Raw genomic sequence first — 1,365 nt, forward strand, 5'->3', positions numbered from 1 at the left:
TCATATTTGCTTCGTTTAAGCCTACAATCCCTAGTCCACCAGCAGATTTTGTTTTAATCATTCACTCCCATCGTACCCATCTGATCTTGTTTCTTTTAGATACACCTCCCCAAATAAAGTTCCTTCTAATCCCCTCCAAGATTTTTTCGACCTTGCCGGGCGCCTTGAACAAGGACAGGTAATATGTAAGGAGGCTATCGAGTACCGCTTTTGCTAGTATTACTCTCCCGGCTTTTGCTAGTATTACTCTCCCGGTGAACGACACGTTTCTAGCCTTCCAGTTGGAGAGTCTCACTTTAAAACGATCTGCTACCGGCTTCCAAAATTATCCTTTATTCATATTAGCCCCAATCACCCACCCAAGGTATTCTAACAGAAATTTTCCCATTTTACAGTGAATCATGTCAACCGCCAATAGGAGGTCCTCTTCGTCTATAGCCACCCCCATACAATTTACTTTTGGAAAGTTCACCTTCAATCTTGAAACAAGGTAAAATACACGAAGTATACGATTAAGATTTTTGAGATTAGCTATACTTGGTTCACCCACAAACATAACGTCGTCTGCATAAAACAAGTGGGATATCATTAGGATACCATTGGGTAGTGAAATCGTGTTAAAAATACACAGATTGACTGCTTTTGTCATCATCACATTTAATGCCTCCATTGCGATAATGAATAAAAAGGTAGAAAGAGGATCCCCTTGTCTTAAACCCCTTTCTAATCCAAAATCCTTCGTTGGAGAGTCGTTTACAACCATCGCCGATGACTCATTAAAAAGAGCCCCATCATCCAGCACCTCCATTTCTTTGGAAATCCCATACAGGTCATTACCGAAATAAAAAACTTCCAATTTAGGCTATCAAAAGGCTTTTCAAAATCAACCTTAAAGAAAGCCAAAGGGTGTTTCGACTTCTTGCTCCATGCATGTAGTTCTTTTAGAATCAAAGGGCTATTTATGATGTTCCTACCTGAAAGGAAAGCAAATTGACATGGAGAGATGATAGAATCAAGGACCGCAACAAGCCTCTTTACTAGTACTTTGGAGATGATTTTCTGCATGCACCCAATTAAAGATATGGGTCTGTAGTCTGCAGGTTCTTTCGGGTCAACCTTCTTTGGAATAAGTGAAATAAATGAAGCCGCACTACTTTTATAAACTGACTCGTGCACAAAGAACTCCTCCAATACCTCCACGAAGGGGGATTCCAACACATTCCAATATTTCCATATGAAACCAAATGACATGCCATCGGGCCCGGGTGCCTTTTCCCCACCACAATCGATTACCGCCTATTTTATTTCCTCTTTAGAGAATGGTTTTACAAGGTTGTTCACTTGTTCCACCGATAATTTTGAAAA

General features: G+C 40.4%; 1 protein-coding gene across 1 annotated transcript; it reads right to left on the reverse strand.

Annotated features, from left to right (window-relative positions):
• Positions 1-325: 325 nt before the first annotated feature.
• Positions 326-808, reverse strand: LOC110913539 (uncharacterized mitochondrial protein AtMg01250-like). Its single transcript, XM_022158358.1, has one exon. It carries the CDS (start codon positions 806-808, stop codon positions 326-328), a length of 483 nt encoding a protein of 160 aa, XP_022014050.1.
• Between the last annotated feature and the right edge of the window lie 557 nt (positions 809-1,365).

The sequence above is a fragment of the Helianthus annuus genome, chromosome 15 (assembly GCF_002127325.2).
Source record: "Helianthus annuus cultivar XRQ/B chromosome 15, HanXRQr2.0-SUNRISE, whole genome shotgun sequence".
NCBI classification, from domain to species: domain Eukaryota; kingdom Viridiplantae; phylum Streptophyta; class Magnoliopsida; order Asterales; family Asteraceae; genus Helianthus; species Helianthus annuus.